General features: G+C 37.3%; 1 protein-coding gene across 5 annotated transcripts in view; it reads right to left on the bottom strand.

The window, feature by feature from the left end:
• The window catches only part of KCNIP4 (potassium voltage-gated channel interacting protein 4), a 1038736-nt gene that overhangs the window by 423044 nt on the left and 598389 nt on the right, over positions 1–17303 (bottom strand). Inside the window, exon 1 of one of the 5 annotated variants that reach the window (XM_084799184.1) lies at positions 11614–11849. The exons of the other annotated variants lie outside the window; for them this stretch is intronic. Coding sequence (XP_084655310.1) covers positions 11614–11713 — 100 coding nt within the window. The 5' untranslated portion in view covers positions 11714–11849. Of the gene's footprint in view, positions 1–11613; positions 11850–17303 lie in introns of those variants that run through there. 5 annotated transcript variants of the gene reach the window in all.

The following is a 17303-nucleotide window of genomic DNA, read 5'->3' as shown; positions in this document are numbered from 1 at the left end:
TGACATCTAGAGTCCTCTGGGAGACGGGGCTTCTAACAGGTCTGTTGGAGCTTATATTGATTTAGTTAATTGGGATGTGAAGACGTACATGATCTATGTGGGTGGTACTATTTACTGGGCTGGGATCTTGGAGTGTGTTTAAAAAAAAAAGGATAAAGTGAGCTTAGCACATAAGTGTATTGCTCTCTTTCTGGTGTGAATATGAAATAACCAGTGGCATCAAGATTCTGCAATCCTGATATCTCTGTTGTGATGGATGCATTATTGAACAACAAGCTGAAATTAGACCCTGTCTTCCTTAAATTTCTTTGTCAAGATAGTTTATGATAACAATAGGAAGGAAACTAACACAAAACCTTTAAGAATATTTGTTACTTCAATCACAATCTGAGACTATTCAATTGAGCATTTCCATTATACACATTGTCCATTGTTCCTCAAAATTTGCTGAGTCCCCTTGCTGAGAACCGTACTGGCTACTTTGGTATATAGTATACCACTGTGGGCAAACCACAGATAAATTAGTTTTCAGTGGCTTTCATTTCCCCATTCAAACAGATGATACTTTTCCAGTCTGATTCAGTTTATTCTTCCATGGATTTGCTTCTATGACTTGAAAAGCTGTACCTATTTTTTCATATGTAGAATTGAGGAGTACTTTAAGTACGGAGGTGATTGGCCTGACTGATTTCCTCCATGTTTTTCAATTCTCTAATGTGGTTCTGCCTTTGTCTTTGAACATGACTGGTGAAAGCAATCTTTCTGTAATGGACCCAAGAAAGAAAATACTTTATGTGAGTCAGAAAGAGGTTATTTTCAAAGAGTAACTACAAATCTCAATGAGCACTCAGCACTTCTTGGCAATTGTCTCACATTTGCTCAGTAAACTCACTTCCCCCAAGCTGGAGTCATACTATTATATTTTCTTTCCCTAAGACATTCATATTCTCTCACAAATGTTTCTTCCTCCTTCTGCTTCTAATAAAGCTGAAGAAAAATCCATCAATCAGATTAACTTTCTATGGCTGTACTATTGTCTACATCAATAATCTCTGCTTTCTGACTTACCATAGAATATGACACATGAAGGATTCTTCCTGTAACCAAAGCCAATGTGTCCATTGTATCTGAGATATTAGCAGCACTTTCTCGTGAAACCATAGCACCAGAAGAATGAGAAGAAGCCCAGTAAGTACAGTTCATGAGTTAAAAATTGGACATTTAAAAACATGGATGTTCTCATCCATTCAAAATGAACAGAACAAACCATGGAATGGATATCCCTAGATTTCATCTAAATAACACACATCTAGTAACCATGTCTAACATAAATGATGGTACCCTATTTCCTCAGTGGCTTCTTATGCTGTAAATTGAGAGTTAATGGTCACTTCTTAGAGCACATAGTACCAAGATCTATTTATTGTCCATCTATCTTACTAGTGTTTCCAACAACAATCCACAAGCCCAATGAACCAAGGTTCCATGTGGGGTCAAGGTAGTTGCTGTAGATTATATTGTTAATGAAGGGGGAAGGATTCAAATACATGCCTGTCTGATGGAGCAAGTCTCTGCTTGCTCTTCTCAGCCATGATTCAGAAAGACCTTAAGACAGACTACACATCCAAGTATGAGTAATTGGGCCACTCCAATAGGAAAGAACACTACATGCCCACTGCAGTCAGCAAGGCATGGAACTGGCTTCTTTTTGAGTAAGCACTCATTTCCCCCCATTTGGTCAGACTTTAGTCAGGATGGCCATGAAGTTGAAGACTGTGTTCTCCTAATGGAAACTTCGTATCTAGCAAGATGTAATCTTCTCTTTGTCCTAGGCATGGATTTTAATTACTGCAGAAATGGCAAGACCTTCCAAGATCACAACAGGAGCATATCTTCTGGTGGGTTTGTTTGTTTTTTCTTTTGACTTGAATACATAATTTGAGGAAGCAGAGTTTATAAGAAACCAACATAAATAAAATCATACATTTAAAACGTGCATGATATGGGCTTTAATAATCCAGGCACTACAAAAATTTTGTTGTTAGAGCTTCCACTGCATCCAGATAAGTCTATCTCTACTCAACGTGCACTTCTACCCTGGTGGCTCGTTCATCCAGCTTGGCAGAGAATCTTTGTTCTTCAGTTAGCTAGATTCATTTATCGGACTGACCATTTCTTAGCGTGCAATCCAATGCCTAAAACCTTATGCACCTTCATTCATATGACTTCTCTTTATTTAAACTTTTAATCATAACTGTTTCATAAATAATAGTGTCAATCTGAGTCATACATGTAGCATGAGCCCTTAGCGATCGGCATTCTACTGCGTCTTCTTAATTGGGAGCAATCTTCAGCCAGGAGAACAAAGTCTAGACTTACAGTTTAACCAAAGCTGGATTTCCTACCCCTCAGATTCTGTGACACTATATTGTGGCCTACTACACTTGTCATCAGGTACTTTGAATCTATGCACCCAAAAATTCCTTTTCCCATGCCTTGAGCATAAGATAATAAAAAAGTGACATAGTATGAAAAATCTAAACAATATATTTTTAAGTAAATTAAGAGTCAGCATTTCTATAATTATAGCTAATAAGATTATTCTTACAGGGATTTGCAAAAATTAGATTCTAAAATATGTTAAATGCTTAGCTCCTCACCTAGAATATAATTATTGTTGTATCATAGATGATGTAATTATTATGTTATCTATGCTACTAAACAGTGTTGTGATTTCTAACAAGTCAATTAACCTTCTTGGGTCTCAATTTTTGCATAATATCATGGGGTTAGGTAACAAACCCATGAATCATAGTTCCAAAAAGTATATTTTAATATAAATTGCCAGAGAAGTAAATGCATTTTTCTCATCTCAATTTGGAACATGGCCAATTTAGATATTTAATCACTGAAGTTCATATGTGAGGAAGGAGAAGCTACTTAAATGGAAGCAACATTATTTTCCTTTTGCAAATCAGATGTACACCAATAATGTCCTGATACTCTCACCATGACAAATACACTAGGGAGACAATTTGACTTTTCAAAATATCTTCTCTAGATAAATCATATTAAGATACTTGATATTGTTTCCAATGATGCAATTAAGAGTTGAGATTTATACAATGGCACTGAAACTGCCTGTTAAATAGGAAGACAAGAACCACTCACACACTGTGCTTGACAGATTGGCAGACTTTGCTTTTTTTTTTTTTTTTTAATATGTCCAAGCAGAAGTGGCACACACCTTTAATCCCCAGCTCTTGGGAGTTGGAGGCAGATAGAACAATGAGTTCGAGGCCAGCCTGGTCTACACAGTGAGTCCAAGACAGCCAGTGCAGACTTTGCTTAATAAAGATGGTTTGGGATATAAGCAGGTTCTAAGAATCAGTAAAGGTCAGACACTTATTCCAGATAAAGGAAGTCTGACAAAAGACAAAGAATCTATGTCCTGACAAATGTCTGGCAGTCAGGTATCACAGAGATGACTTTGTGGCTAGCAACCATTATAGAGAAACTGATCCCTGCAGATAAACAGAGGCTGTGATAACAGTCTAGAGAGTATAAAAACTCACTCCTTCAAGGACTTCATAGGATTAAAAATAATTTCCTGTGACTTGCAATGGTTTGGCATGATATGGCCTAACTATGTTTGCATAGTAGTACCCTGGCAAGTCTACAATGTTCCAATTACAATAGGTTATCATCTTCCCAATATGTAAACCTCTTGAACTAGGCATGCCTCTTGCCTGGAATTCTTGTCAAACATTTTCTTCTGCATCTCGGATATTCATCTTTCAAGTTTCCCATACAGACTAGTTTATCATAATGCCTTTCTCGTATTGCTCTGTCACAGAACTGTGTTTTCTGTCTTCTTATGATCATCTACATTTTCCTTACTAAATACTAGACTAAATATATGTTAATTTATCTTTTTGTTTTGTTTTCTCAATAGTGTATTCACAAGAGTTAGAAATATGTTTGTTACTGAGAGTTAATGTATTGTGGACGACATAGGGATCATTGTACAGGCATGTATTCAGCAAATGTGTAAATAAACAAGATAGTTTACTTCCTGTACACTTTTTAGCGCTAGTATCTTGAAATTTAGTAGATGACACTGAAAGAAAAGAGGTCTCAATATATACTCTTGTTTCCTTGTGTGTCTAATCCAGAGACTGGCATCTTGAAGTTTTCCAACAGATGACCTCACATATTTATTATGGAAGGATCTTGTACTTGTGTTTAAAGAAAGGAAGTGAATTCTGTCTTTAAAGACAGAAGCAGCCATCAACACTTATTTTAAGCTCAACACAGCTGACCATTAGCAACCATTCCTCCTTGAAACAACCTTAACTTTGTTTTGAATCATTAAAATCCACTCTCACTTCCTTAGCAGTCAGAGAGTGTAGCTTTTGGTTTCAGATGTTGAGTGGTGGCCTCTAATGTTTAGATGAAAAGGCAAGGTGTCTAGATTTAATGGAAACACACACAAATAATTTATTATAATGTAGGCAGACTTCTAAGCACATCTAAACACCAACTCAACTCAACTCAAGCCACATAAACTTATATAGAAGTGCAGTGACAATTTCAACTTAAGACGAAAGGAAACTGAGGTGCAGAAGACTCAGGCTTCTATTCATGGCAGAGAAAGGGGTAAGCTCTCTGATTGTAATACTTAGAATAATGAACGGCGAGAAGGACTAAATGAACATATATGCATTTGGGTAGCTATTCAGATTTAACCTTGACATTGTAGAGGTTCCTTCTCTGGGCCACTAACTGTGCAGGCTACCGAGCAGCAACAAATATCTACTATAAAACACAAACAGACAAGTCTTAATGATGTAAAACACTTCAGCTATGGTTGACAAATTCAGCCCAAAGCTCTTTATACTGCATCTGTATCTAATGAGAATGATACACTGGCAAACAGCATCAGTATCACCAGATCCCTAAATGTCAAACTCCAGAATGATTGGTTCACTGGAAGAACAAGGAACCTGCAATTAAGATAAGGACTTCATAGAGCTCTGATCATTCTGAGTATAATTCATTCTACTATTCTTTAAAAAAAATAGTCTTGATGAAAATAGGCATTTTTATCTCTCTCTGAGACTCAGTTTCTTTATATGTGGAATGACTGATTTGTTTCAGGTAATTTCTGATTCCATTCTGTGAAGTCTTGATAAGTGAAAGCTTCAATTTTGCAAATTGCAGGTATACCTTCCTTTATTTTCTATTCTTCCTCATATTTCAATTCATTACTAGTTCTATGCTTTCCCCAATGCATCTGTAGGAAGCTGGATGCACAAAATTAAACTTTAAATGTATAAGAAAATTTTGTATAGAATAGTCGTATTACATATGACCTTTATTTATATTTTTAAAAATCCTATTTGAAGTATTTACCCTCTGTAATCACAATGAACACCATTTGGATCAGCTCCCCTATGATAACACTAAAATTAACCTAGACTCCTTTGTTTTTCTCAAGACAGTGTTTCTCTGTGCATCCTTGACTGTCCTGGATTTGCTTTGTAGACCATGCTGTCGTTGAACTCACAGAGTTCTACCTGCCTTTCTCTTCTCACATGCTGGGATTACAGTCATGCATCACCATGCTCAGCTTTCCTTGGTGATGCTAAGCAAATTCTTATTTTGCCCACACCTTCATCTAGCCTTCTGTAAAATAGAAACAACACTTGAATTCTTTCATATTTGACAGGATGAGCTAGGAATGGCATGTTAGCTTTCTTTTATTGTGTTTGCAAGTTAACTGTAGTTGGCTTTCATTTCACCCTTAATCTTTCCCAGGTAGCTAGACCACTTGTGTTCCTTTTTATTTGTATATTTTCCAATAAAGGCTGGAATAAAGGTTTTATGTGGACAACTGCCCCAGTCAGACATTAAAACTAAAACTCAAGTGAGGCTATGCTCAGCTCCTAATCAGTTTTGGGAGCATTTTCCTCAGAATGCTACTACCATATGGGCCATCTTGTTACACCTGCCAATGTTCCAATCAACCTACTCTATACAACTCAGATCCCTTCAATAGACTATCTCCATATTAGATGCCAGCAGAATCTCACACTGAGTTTCCTATTTTCTCAAGAGTGGCAAGCCACATGTTTCTGCTTAATCATCCAAAGATTGCCAAACAGGAAAGAGATGCAGGCATTGATTCTCAAGTGGACATTTATACTGCTTCTGCCTCCATTTCCATCCTGTAAACTTTAGAAATTTTTATGTGATTGATAAGACAGATTTCAGACTCTTCTTTATGGCACGTTTAATCTAGTGCATTGTATTCAACAAAGGTTTGTAGAGTCTGGCTACAATGGATACCTGATCTAATATCTTCTCCCTGCCACGGATGATTGACCATTGCCGTAATAATGTAATGTGTACTATATTAGGATATGAAACAGAATGTAGAGTTTGATGTTTTGAGTTTGAGTTTCAGTTTTATGAGTTATGGGCTCATTAACTCTGAGCTACTAAGTTTTTTCATATCTAAGATGGCAAGACCTACTTCACAGAACTGAGATGAAATCAAATATATAAATGTTATGCCTTATTATAATATTAATATGCCTACACTATACTATTTTATTGTAACAATTTGTTTAACATTAGTTGAGTTTCTATGTAATTCCCAGTCAAATAATTTATTAAGATTATTTGTGATAATTTTCATAGGATGGATAAATATAGGATCATGGAGGTCAATGATGAATGAAGTGTGAAGTTGTGATCATATTCCAGACAAAATAGTTTTAGATCTTTTAGTTGTAACCTCTAATTGTACTAATTGTTTTTTGTCTATTAGTCTGTTTTGAGGACTAATATTTTAGTAATGCAGAAAATATTTACTTTCATAGGTCACTAAAAATGTCAAATGGTGAAAAGATCTCTTAATTCTGTTCCCATATGGTATTAAAAGATGTCATGTTGAAGTACGTAAGGACTTCTATCTTCTTGAATCGTGCAGTGTAGAAGGACTTCTCTCAGACAATACATGCAAACACCTTTTAGCTTCTCCTATCTTTGGAAGGAGGATACTAGGAAATTGTTTTACAACTTCTTCTTCACGAGTTCCAATTAAGCAGGTTCAGGTGTTTACTGCAGTCAGCTACGTGATCCCAGTAAGCATGACAATGATCATGGATCATGGTGTGCATTGTATGTGGCTCAGAACCACACTTGTTAAGTCAATAGCATGAACAAACTGAAGACTTAAGTTTCAGAAGTATGTCCTTGAGGATATGCTAATATCTAATACTTAGAGGAAGCTTTTAGTCTAGAATTACTCATATTTTCAAACAAAGTAAGGTTTTTAAAAAAAATCCAGGCTTGGCAGCCCACACTTTAATTCTCAGCATTCTGGATGTAGAGTCAGGTAAATCTCTGTGAGTTTGTAAACCAACCTGGTCTACAATTTGAGTTTCAGGAAATCCATGGCTTTTACACAAATAAACTTTGTCTCTGTCTCTGTCTCTGTCTCTGTCTCAAAAAAAAAAAGTGAGGACAGTGAATTCAAAAGGATAGAGATCATCAGTTTACCTGTCTTTTTGTAAGAGACAGTTCTATGAGCATTATTTTCAAGTTGATTTTTTAATATATTTTTGAAACACTTGCTCCTTATTGTAACTTGACATAAGAATTGTTCTTTCTTGATTCAGTAACATTTCATTGTAATTTTGTATCTATTTGGAAGAAAAGTAGATATTTTTACAGCCCAGTACAGCATATAGAGATAATGAAATAGGGTTGCCATTAAAATTTGATTCAATTTTCCTCTGGAATGTGTTAACAGAAAACAATTTTCATTTTTATGTCTGGAGAAGAGGCAATTTATGTTGTGAAATTTTAGACATATCCCAAAATATTGTAGCTCTGCAGTTTCTTAAACTACTCACCAAGTAGAGCGAACAATCAATATTTAAAAACAGCCACGGACTTTATCTAGTATCCTTATAACTTTTCTCAAGTCAGCACTATTGTTTCATATGCCCACCAGTCTGATGGTAATAATATATATTTTTAATTAATTAATTTTATGTGTGAGGGTGCTTTGTTTGAATGTGTGTCTGCATGCCATGTGTGAGCCTTGTACTCAAGGAGACAAGAAGAAGATGTCACACACTGGGAGTGGAGGTACAGATCATTGTGAGACAGAGTGTGGCTACTGAGAATCAAACCCAAGTCTTCTAGAAGAACAGCAAGTATTCTAAGCTCCTTAGGTACCATCGACTACTATTATTTTATTAGAAAGGAATCTTATTGAAATTTAACTAAGTTACCAAATATAAGTATAACATAATATGCATATTTGCTACTGAAACTGCAGAAAATTTGAGAAACTAGATAATCTGAATATGCCTGAAATAGCAGCCTGAAATATCAAAACCTAGAAACATAGGAAGAGACATTTCTCTGTTCTCTGGAAGTTCGATGAACAGTTCCCTGAAGTATGATGAATTAGCCCACCGCATGAAAGGAAGTTTAGTCTAACAGCTACATTGTTTACCTATTACAAAGTATACCACTGATACTCTGCCATGCAAAAGAAGCAACATTACATAAGTTATTGGTCTGTCGTCACTTGGTAGACCTAAAGAATTTATGAAATAAAAAGTTCCATGGAGATTACCAAGCCCAGCTTTCTCATTTTAAACCGAGAGAGGCAAGCCTGACTTATACGGTAGAAAGCCATGGAACGACAGAGGAGAAATAAGCATCTTTCCTTTACTATTATTTATTTTCTCAAGTGCAATAATGTTACCTGCCAGATGGCAAACTATTTATTTGTAAGTATGTGATGAGTCTATATGTGTAACATATTCATTTATATGTTTCATATATAGACTGAGCCAGGAGAGCATTGAGTATCCCATGGTACAGGCCCTAGTTTCCCACAAGGAATGGAAGCTTAAAACACTCACAAAGAAGCAACTACAAATTCCTTAAACTTTTATAGTAATAATTTATTCTAAAGTACATTTATTTAATACAGAAAACAATATAAGTATTTTATATACATATGGTTTTTCTCTGCCCTTCAGAATGCAACATAATATACATCAATATTAATAAAGATAATAATAATAATAATAATTAATAATAATAATAATAATAATAATAATAATAATAATAATAAATAAAACTGCATTTTGATTGATGCCCACACTGTCGAACAGTTGTATAGTGAAATGAAAAATTTTGATCATTTAGGGAAAACATTAAAAGACTCACCCTTAATTTTTAACCAAGTTCAAATTTCTCTACATAGTCTCAAGTTCTTTTATAGGACATGTCTACAAATAGATATAAGAATGACAAAACAAGTCAGTACCCTCCAACTAGGACATGTGGGATGCTGGGAGACGAACTCCTGTGGGAAAATAGATGTGAATGAAATGAATATCAGTCTTCCCTTGTTTGTATTAAGAAGATTTCAGGACATGCACAAAATTGTTATTTTAATGCTAAATACTGTTTATTCTTTTGATTAATTAAACACTGTAACTTTAGAGTATGTATGCAAATTATACATGAGAGTTATCATATATATATATATATATATATATATATATATATATATATAAAATAACCCCAGGGATTTATTTGTATACTCTTTAGAAAGTTTTCTGACGCCTGAATTTACAACATTAAGATAAGTCTGATAAGTATTTCACAAGTAAAGAACACTATCTCCTAACTTTTACATATTATGTATAATTCCACTTTAATATGGTTACCAGCATCTTACCACTTAAAAGAACTTCTTAAAAACACCAGAAATCAAATGAGGATTTCTAGCAAAGTTTAGAAGACATCTAATTATCTCTGCAATGTTAATACAATGTTAAAAATGATACAAATAACACAATATAAGATTCAAGAAAGAAACTGTTCATGCAGATCAGTACAGGTTTAAATACAAGTAATAAGGGAAAGAAAATACTGAATACTTTCATAGAATTTGCCAGTCTTTAAAAGAGACACACACAAGTTAGTACTTGAGAGGTGAATATTTATGATCCTGAATAAACAAATCTGACACTAGCATAGTCATCATCACAAAACCCAGAATCAATACCCTGGGCACAAGAGTGTAAAGAAGGACCACACCTCTCCTACAAAATAAGATGTAACCAGTCCCTCCAAAGAACTACCAATTCTGATGGTGTTTCATGAAGCTTGTGGTCTCAGAGAGAAGAAAGGCCATAAAATTCAGCACATCATAATGGGACGTCCCAGCCATAACTATCAGGTAAAATTACAGCAATGCACACAGAAGCCAAACCAAGTTACCCATTTCATGAAAATACACAAAATAAAAGTCAATTTTAAAGATATTGACCATTTTCAAAATTTAGAATTTCCCCTTACACGGAAACCACCAAATATTTCTCCCAGAAAGAGCCACAATATGCATTCTGCAAAGTTCCATTAAAATTACATTAATAAAACCTTGCTCTCTACCCCTCCTCCTCCTTCCAATGAGATATAAATGTAGGTTTCTGGTAACCTACATCAGAGTGACACACTTATTTTAATTTGATGTTTGCTATTTGTAAAAGTAATCATAAGTATGTCACATTGTGGCAGCCTTCCTGGGAGGATGAGATTAGCTGAAGATGTAGAGACTTCGCTAATAGTCTTTATGTTTACTCAGGTTTAAAACTTCCAGTGAGGACAGGAAGGCAATGCTGTCAAACACCAGCATGCGCTGTGTTTAAACACTGCACTGCTAACTTTTGAGAAACAACGACTGGCCGAACACAAGCGTCTCTCAGATGTGCTCTGGCTGGTATAATAATAATAATAATAATAATAATAATAATAATAATAATAATAACAACAACAACAACAACAACAACAACAACAATACTCATTATTTCCTCATATTCTTGGAGACACACACAGTCCATGGAATGATGAAAGCAAGAACACACCTTGCTTTTAAAGGGAGGGAGAGGCGTTTGTAAAGAAGTGAGGACCAGCCTCTAATGGGCATAAATAGCAACACTTGCAAAGCCATTGCTTGTTTAGAATCCACGCTAAAATCTGTCACATGAGTTGGAAACTCATTTCTCCCTAGAGTCTCTGTTAGACTGTAAAATAGATAACATCAACACCCTGCAGAAAACCTCCTGAGAAAGCTTGTTTCTCAGTGTCCAGACTTAAGCCATAAGGATTAGCAAATGCACATCCAGTACTCTCCGATGAGTGCATTTGCATACAAGATACAAGTGCACCCCACAACATACAAAAATAAAATCTGCTGTTATAGTTAAAAGAGGATATTATATGCCAAACTGACCAAAACAACAGGGACATATGCTCTGAATATAAGCTGACATATTATCAACCCTTTGTTTTCTCATAGTGTTAGAGCATTCTTTGGCTGTGAAAACATCACCACAACTTGCCAAAAGTTTATTTTGTAAATTTTCCTTACCCTGAGAAACCTGCCTCTCTGCATGCCCATCCCAGAATAACATTTCTCTGTTCTTATTTCAGGTGCCTCTAACATCTGCTGAAAGAATTTTTAAATTGCAAAACAGGATTTTTACAAGTGACTGAAAAGCACTCCCTTACCTTCTAAACCTGCTTCAATCAGCCCAAACTGTTCCAACAATTTAACAAATAGCACAATGACGATCAGAACTGCTATCATTTCAAGCCCCTCCAAGTTCATGGTCAGCTAGGTCATGGTCCAGCCACAGCCACTGAGAAGCGCTCCTCACCCTGGCTTTCTTTGTAAAGCCATTAAACTACATTAAGAAGGCTACAGCTGGAGAAGGGAGGAGGAGAGCGGTGAGAGAGGAGGGAGAGGGAAAGGAGAGGGAAAGGAGAGGGAGAGGAGAGGAGAGGAGAGGAGAAGGAGAGAGAGAGAGAGAGAGAGAGAGAGAGAGAGAGAGAGAGAGAGAGAGAGAGAGAGAGAGAGAGAGAGAGAGAGAGAGAGAGAGTCATCCTTTTTGCTGTATCCAAGGCCAGAAGTGGCAACCGGATAAAGTCGAGCCTCTCAGAATTATCAGCGTCCTTGTTATCAATCTCCCACAAGGAGACAGCCATGCGTGAAGTAGTAGCGCTCAGATCGCGGAAGACCAAGGAGGTCTTCAGGAAGGTCCGAAGCAAGCCTGGCGGGCAGCAGAAGCAGCGCCCCCAGGACTCCACACCTCATCTGCCAGTGGAATCTCAGGGCTGGTCAGTTGCCTTGGAAACCGTGGAAGCGAAGCTGGACTCCTGCTGTAGACAGGACCTGAGCACCTTGTCATGAGAAGGCAGGAAAAAGAAAAGCCTGAACCGCCCACAGTCAGTGGCAGCTTGCATTCAGCAGTTTGTGAGCGTGCTTTACTCTTCAGATAAAACAAATGTGTGTAGTTTATGCCAAGGAGGCAGAGAGGAATAGAGTGAGACTTCCCTTCTGGCATGCTTCCTTGTGGATTTATCCTTTTCAGTGAGATGCTTTATTGTGATGCTCACATGCCTTACTCACTGGACTAATGTTCTGTTTGTGTGGCGACTAGTATATCAAAGTTCGAGATGCTCATAAGTATTCACAATGTTTACTAACATTTTAGAGTTTAGCAGCTACCTCCTTTCACACGACTTCACTTTCCAACATACCAAGTGTGCATTACCATTGTTTACCTTGCATGCTTTTTGAAAATGGTTGAAATAGATTCACTACCATACAAAGTTTGAGAAGGAAAAATAAATGACGCAAACAGTCTTTGCTGTGTCTATATCTTCTACACGCCCCCCCCCATACTGCCTAAGAGGTACATCGAGCCCAGAGTGAAGAAGCAAAACCAAAGCGCATGAAAACAAACCACAACAGCAGAACCCAAAGTAGAAATTAGCTCTGATATCTCGTCAAGTCTCCTATTGTGCTGATGAGGAACCTGAGGACTAAAGAGAACAAGAGACCAAGGGACATAGAAAGGACAGTGGAGGGGAGCTGGAGGGATGGCACAGTGGTTAAGAGCACTGCCTGCTCTTCCAGAGGTCCTAAGTTCAATTCCCAGCAACCACATGATGGCTCAAAACCATCTGTAATGTGATCTGATGCCCTCTTCTGCAGAAAAAGTACTCATATACAATAAATAAATTAATTAAAAAAGACAAAAAACAAAAACAAAACAAAACAACAAAAAAAGAAAGTACAATGGGGTGAATAGGAATACACACTCCAAAGCCAACTAACCTGGATGCAGGTTTCCAACCTCCTAGGTCTTAGGGACTTTATTTCAAATTGGCCTGCTTCCATATCTGCATGTATAAACTATAGGGCATGATAACAAGACCAAGTTCTGGAGCTTGTTTTGAAAAATAACTTAAAACATTTACAGAGCAAAGGGACGTCTTCAGCGGTAGTAGCTCCTCTCTTAGTACGTGGTATATTCCACGCTTTATTTATATTTCCGAATGTGGTTAGGGTAATTCCTCTGAGACTCAGTTTTCTCACTCAAAACAGCTCACATGGCTTCCAACTCACACACTGAACAAAGACTAAGTTTCTGTGTACAGCCTCCTGGTGGTGTCTTCCCACTCAGGTATCAGCCCTTCATTGTTTCTGTTTTCACTCAGACTATGTACATGATAGCCTTGTTCCTTCGCCAAAATGAATCCACGATTTCTCCACCTCTGGGGCATTGTTTATTCCATCCTGTCCATTGGTTGGGCATAAAGAATGACACAAAAGCAAACAAAACAAAACACACAAAACAAAATAAAACCAGACTGCTTGTCAAGTTCCTCAGATTATTTCACCAGGACTCAAAAATAAGTACAGGATGTAATCATTTCCTCCTGTGTTCATGACTGTTGCTACTTTTATGGCTCATGGTAATTACTGGGTGTTGTCAAGCCTCAGTGTACTGTTATATAGCTACTTGGATGTATGTTCTTTCCAGTAAAACTGAACTTTCAGAGGGCATGAATGATGATTTCATTGCTTGCCATGACAGTGTTCCCACTAGCTACAATTCCTCTTAGGGGCCCACTTCTCACTTCATAGATATTTATTAGATTATTCTAGTTATTATATGTTAAACATCTCCTGCATACCGGATGCTTTAGACACACTGCTTCCCGCTAGGCACTCTCAAAGTAGGTGTAATTAGACAGCATTTTCAGAGGAAACACGAAGCCTCAGAGAGATTAATAAGCAGCAGGCTTAAGGTCATAACCCTTGTAAATGGCAGGACCAAGATTCAAACTCTGGCTCATTTATTTCAGACTATTATGTAGTCCGGTTATTCCACAAACCTTTAAATGCATTAGAAAATCAGTCATTGGCACAAGTTCTTATTAGCTGTAGTTGAAGGTTATATTCAAAATGACTGTTCCAAACTGTTTGGTGACATTGTAATTAATCTATTAACCCCAGTAACTTTACAAGTTAAAATGTTACTGAACTAGTAGTTGAATTCATGGATCTTGCTTCCTGATGACTCACAGGAGTATTATTACTTAAACTTGCATCCTCTCTGGTTGCTGTGTCTCTGATACAGTGAACTGTGCAAAGCTCATTTGATTCCCCTATAGATAAATGTCACTGGTTAGTTCCTATGTGGTCTTCTATAAAGATGATATTGTTGAGTTGAGAAATGTTTGTATACAGAGATCTTGTGTAAAGTATTAGAGTGGGGAAGATCTTACTGCCCAGTCTGAGGGCCATGGTAGAAATCCAAGGTGCTCTCTTGACTTCCCCAGACCTTTCCAGTTTCTAGTTCTTTCATAGACCTCGGGAATCTCAAACATTTGTACTAGTGCCAGAATGTTTACCACGGATCTCTTCCTGACTAAGATTTTATTTGGGCTTTGGCACCAAGACTCCCACAAGAGAGAAGGCCTTCCTGTCCACACTACTTTATTCAGCATACCTCTTCCTGGTGCTGGAGTCATGACACGGTGTGTCTCTGTTACTTTCATCTAAGTTCTTTTCTTCAAGAAACATGCATGTTTGTTTACTTGCTGAAGTATCATTCCTACAATCTCTAGAACAGTGACTGCTATTGATAAAGGTAGATATTTCTACCTATTGAAGTCCCATGGTGGCATCAAATGAAGATTAGTGCCTGGCACTGAAAAAGCTAGGAATTATAGAATGAGAAATCTGCCTAATACTCTCTTACAAAGGATGCTGAGGGTACCTGCAACGTTATGAGTTCTCTGTACCTCCAACTAGGATGTCTTGCTCCTAAGCATTGAAGGAACCAGCTACATCAGGTCAATATTCCTACAATATTTCTTTGGGGTAAGACATGAGCACTGCAAGCTGGGATAGCTCCACTATGTTCTGTCCTGAAGGCTTAACATGAATATGATTTGTGGTTTTGCCAATGTGACCAAGAAAGCAGTATCAAGAATGAGTCCAAGGAAGTCTCCCTAACCAACATGTCTGAAATTCATTGCTATAGAGAGTGAGAAGTAGCTTGGAAGTTATCTATTCCAATACTTTAATTTTCAGCAAGAAGAAGACTGCAATATAAAAGGGAAAGGTGGCTTTGCTATATGTGTAACCCATAGCTTTAAGTTACACAGCCTGAAGTCAACCTAACATTAATTCATTATGTTAGATTCCTATATTCCTTCCTGCATCACCTTTTGTAAAGAGAAACATTAGTGCATTCAGTAGACACAGAAGAGATAATTGACCTCCTTCAAGGCAGAGCCAATACTGGTTCGACACAGCAGGAGGAGCACAAAGATGAGGGGTGATGCTATTGGCCAATAATAGTAAATCTGTGTGGGCCCATGATTTGCCCAGTTATAGGTTAAGCAGGTAGACTGGCCCACCCTTGAACCACTTCTGAGATGGGTAAGTATCTTCCCTGTCATCTTGTAAAAAGAGAAAAGAGCCTTTGGAGGAGTGAGAGAATTTCTCTAAATCAGAATCTAGTGACGTGGATGGTTTAGTACTTAGTGGCATTATGTTTCACCTTAACTCCTAAAAAGCAGCCAGCCCTACATGCAGAATGCAATAAAAGAAACATCACCAGAGTTAAAGGGCCAACGTTTTACTGTGGCCTTTTAAAGGATCCTATGCCTTTTTTTGCATTATTAAGATTTCGGCCATGAGAGAGTTTTATGTACCTGCAATCTGGGTGAGTTGGTGGGGGTAAGGGATGGGTATGGTATAGTATAAATAAAAAAGGATGATGGTGGTATAGCTTTAAAAACCTACTGTGGTCCTGGAAAGAGAGCTTCATTAGTAAAATCTGAGTTTGATGGCCAGCATCCATGTCATAGAATTATGGCATGTGTCTGTAATCGCAGTGTTGGCCAGAGAGAGATAGGAAGCTCCTCCCTGTGGCTTGTTTTTCTGCCCATTCATGCAAACTGGCAAGCTTTGTATTTAGTGAGAAATATTTTTTGAACTATGATAGAGAAAGACACTGTTATCTACCTCTGACTTCCACATACATGTACATACATGTGCACATACAGTTGCTCTCATCTCCAAACGCACATAAACATGTACATACATGGTCACACATGTTACATTTAGCTCAGGAGATTGAAGAGCAAGAGTTAGATCAGATCTCAGCTCCAATAGAAGTCTTTCTACATTATCTATGCTTAAGAAGCTATTAGGGTAGACAAAAGACTGATGTAGGCCTTCCAGTTTAAGAAAATTTGACAATGCAACTTTTAGGAGAGCTGCTCAGAGCCCAAGATATAAGTGAGGTTATCTTTGCCTGTCCCCAGGAAAACATATGAGCATGTTTAATTAATGTTACTTTTATTATTGCAATTCTATCCCTGTATATCCCTGTAGTGCAGTTTATTCAAAATCACCAATTACTGACACTAATAAAACCTTTTTTGCTTCATTTTCAGCTATATGGCTTTTGGAAGAATAAAAAGACCAATGTTTCCTTACAAAATGAGGTGAGGCTGCCTTTGATGAACAGAGAGAGACAGAGACAGAGAGAAAGAGAGAGAGAGAGAGAGAGAGAGAGAGAGAGAGAGAGAGAGAGAGAGAGGATTCTGATTAGTTTTTTTTTCTCTTTAAATTGAGTATGACTCTAATTATACAAGAGAAGCAGTAAGACTTCTCTAAATTCCTTTTCTAGTTTGAGGAATTGATTTTCCTCCTTTAAGGCCTCTTTCATTTCTATAACCTTAGATTTGAAATATTTCTCTTCTGTGTCAGGTATGATAATATCTCTGGGGCTTTCTGTGGTAGGATTGCTGGTTTCTGGTGGTGTCAAATGGCCCTGGGAATTGTTGCTTGTGTTCTTGCGGTGACCTCTTCCCATTGTGATATCTCTGGT

The sequence above is a fragment of the Acomys minous genome (assembly GCF_964271855.1).
Source record: "Acomys minous genome assembly, chromosome: 10".
In the NCBI taxonomy this organism is placed as follows: Eukaryota; Metazoa; Chordata; class Mammalia; order Rodentia; family Muridae; genus Acomys; species Acomys minous.
This window is presented reverse-complemented; position numbering and strand designations above follow the sequence as displayed.